At 32.0% G+C, this 2,824-nt stretch overlaps 1 protein-coding gene across 1 annotated transcript; it reads right to left on the reverse strand.

The window, feature by feature from the left end:
- Positions 247-1,632, reverse strand: LOC107630980. The gene is made up of 3 exons (XM_016334276.2): positions 1,361-1,632; positions 1,075-1,273; positions 247-966 (listed from the first exon to the last, which is right to left on the reverse strand). The coding sequence occupies exons 1-3, from the start codon at positions 1,496-1,498 to the stop codon at positions 500-502; spliced, it is 804 nt and encodes a 267-aa protein (XP_016189762.1). The 5' UTR covers positions 1,499-1,632; the 3' UTR covers positions 247-499.

Raw genomic sequence — 2,824 nt, forward strand, 5'->3', positions numbered from 1 at the left:
ATAATTTAAACATTTATATTTAAAATTTAAAATTATCATATTTTTATTTTATATCTTAGAATTTACAAAGTGTTATAGTTTGCAGGCTCACTGCGAAAGAAACTGTGGTTTTCTTACATAAATACATCTTCCTCGGATCACAAAACCACCTACTTCTGTTTAAGGCTATAATATTATTTATGATCCATTGATCCTCTTCTTATAAATAATAAATCACATCCTACTCAACAAAATTAGCATACAAACTGCAAGAAAACAAACAAATTGATCAAGTCTCAACTCTCGAGACGAAAACTCTAGTATGGATTTCACAGCTCAGAAAAGCACTACAATTACAATGAGAACTGAAGTAGTGATTGGTGGTTTATTGTGCATATATGTGAAAAATACAAAAATGCTTCTCATCCGAAATGGTCAGAAAGAACAACTCCAGAAAATGAGACCAAAATTGAGCATTCGATCTTGATCAGAAAACCTCTAACATGTATCACAACAGAAATCAAACATAGCAACAGTTGACTCCCATGTTAGAGAATTGACTTGACAAAGCAGATCCACCGCCATCTAAATCTCTTCTCCTTGGCCTCACTGTTGGAGGCACCCAATTTCCAAAACCATGAGCATTATTATGATTATTATTATTTGCTCCTTCTGTAGTAGCAGTATTATTATTAGGGTGAGATCTACAGAGCCACTTGGATTGCATGTATCTTGTGGTTCTCCATGGTGGCACGTGCAGACCCTTTTCTCTAAGGGACTTCTTGGCAGCAGAACACATCAACGAGATTATGTTACACAGCAGCTTCTCAGTTCCAACAAACACTACTGGGAGTGACTCTGTCATTTCTTTGTAGTATTCTGTTGGCCTTGCAAGTTCAAATTGGCACCTAAAGTCTATATCTACTATTACTCTCACTTCACTATTCTTATCACCTTCAACTATCACTTCAATATATTCATATTCACCTGTCATAACAAACGCATACATTAATTAAGCTTACTTAGACTGCTTTAATAACTCATCAGAAAACTAAGAAAAAAAGGAAAGAGATTTTTAATTAATTAATTAATTACCAGCAGGACAACCTAAGGAGGTGGGCCAAGATGTTTGACAGAGAGAAGCATTGAAGCCATCCATTTTCAACCTCTTAACAAGCCATGTTTTAAGGTTACTAGTTGTTTTCTCAGAAGTAGCATGTCTGCTTCTCATATGCTTCATCACGCAATTCAAGATCTTCGACTCTGCTGCTGTTTCACTACTCCTAAGAATATCCTGAAACAAACCACTTAGTTCAATTGCAAACTATTAATTATGGAAGAGACACAAAGAAACTAAACTTGAACACAAGTAGTTAATTACCTGCAAAATAAAATATTCGTTTTGATGGTTTAAGGAACCACAATTTGAGGAATTGGAATTCATGGTAGGAGGTGTTGATTCTGATTCTATGAAATCTTGTACCATCCTCACCAAGTCCTCCTCTCCTAGACTTCCCATCGTTGAAATAGAAGAAGGGTGTGTGTGTAATGATTGAAACTCTAAAGAGGTTCAATTCAGGTTTATTTATATTGATTAATGTATGGTATGGTATGGTTATGGTTATGGTTATGTTGATGGTATTTATGGCGGTGGAAAATTGAAACTTTGCGATGACAGGTCACGAGATGAGGGTGATATTAAGCGGTGAATAATACTATACAAACAATTGAACAAAGTTGACGGCAGTAAATGAAGTGGTTTTTAGAATTTGATCCATGGGTTTAAATTCAATTAAATATGACTTAATTAGATTAGATACCATCATTCTGATTCAATTCTAGAAGCCAATTTTAGAAGATATCCCTTATAAATATTTTAAAAATTTTATCCTCAAAAGAAGTAAGATTTTATATCATAATTAAACTGTTAAAAGTATATCGAGGTGGAATATGCTTATCTTGGTTACTTTCATGACTATGAAAAAGACATAAGACGAAATTATACTAACAGTATTAATTTTCAACATATTCCAGAAGCTACTCTTCAGTTTTGCCTTGAGCAATGAGTGTAGTCTCCAATTATCCATGTTTGCGTGACCCATTATGAGATGAGCAACAAGTTCAACTCAGCTGGGTCCATATGATTGATATGGTTTCCATTACTTCCATGATGAAGATAGGGATTTAGAATTTTTTTTTTTTTCACCATTGTAATAGCAACTTATTTTTGTTAGTGTTGTGCTTCTTCGTGCCTATCCCATCTTAATTTTAAGCGTTAAATGTTAACCACAGACTAATCTTTAAGATTAGACATGTATTAAAATAATTTTTAAAATTTTATTTACACTAATTAAGATCTTGAAATTGAAAAAAATGTATCAACAGTTTGACGAGTCACTTGATAAAAAAAAAACTGAACAATAGATATAGTATAATTTATCAATATTAGAGACGTAATTGATATAACGTAACTAACAACAATATTAGATGTAGATTAAAATTAACTATTAAAATTAATTATTAGTATAAAATATATGTTAGACTACAAAATATATGTTAAAAATAAATTAAACAACACATGTATTTATATATAAATATATAGTAACTGATTTGTGCAGATAACATTTTTGAAAGTCGATGGCCAAATCATGTTTACCTTTGCAGCGTATGATCTTTCCAGCACTGTAATTTTACCAATTCATTATACATGAATAAATGTAAAGAAATCTTTTAACGAGAAAGAAATCCATACTAATATAGAAAGAAATAGTCATAATTCTAATCGCATTTTAGAAGGAGGATCCCGAATATCCTCCAAGAGGACTACAATGCAAAAGATATAGAA

Source organism: Arachis ipaensis, chromosome B03, assembly GCF_000816755.2.
Source record: "Arachis ipaensis cultivar K30076 chromosome B03, Araip1.1, whole genome shotgun sequence".
Taxonomy (NCBI): Eukaryota; Viridiplantae; Streptophyta; class Magnoliopsida; order Fabales; family Fabaceae; genus Arachis; species Arachis ipaensis.

What these genes read in the sequence shown, in the direction of transcription:
- LOC107630980 (XM_016334276.2), bottom strand. Translation starts at nt 1,498, where the DNA reads ATGGGAAGTCTAGGAGAGGAGGACTTGGTGAGGATGGTACAAGATTTC. An exon ending in ACGAATATTTTATTTTGCAG is followed by an intron (nt 1,274 to 1,360) that starts GTAATTAACTAC and finishes GGTTTGTTTCAG; the next exon opens with GATATTCTTAGGAGTAGTGA. An exon ending in CTCCTTAGGTTGTCCTGCTG is followed by an intron (nt 967 to 1,074) that starts GTAATTAATTAA and finishes TTGTTATGACAG; the next exon opens with GTGAATATGAATATATTGAA.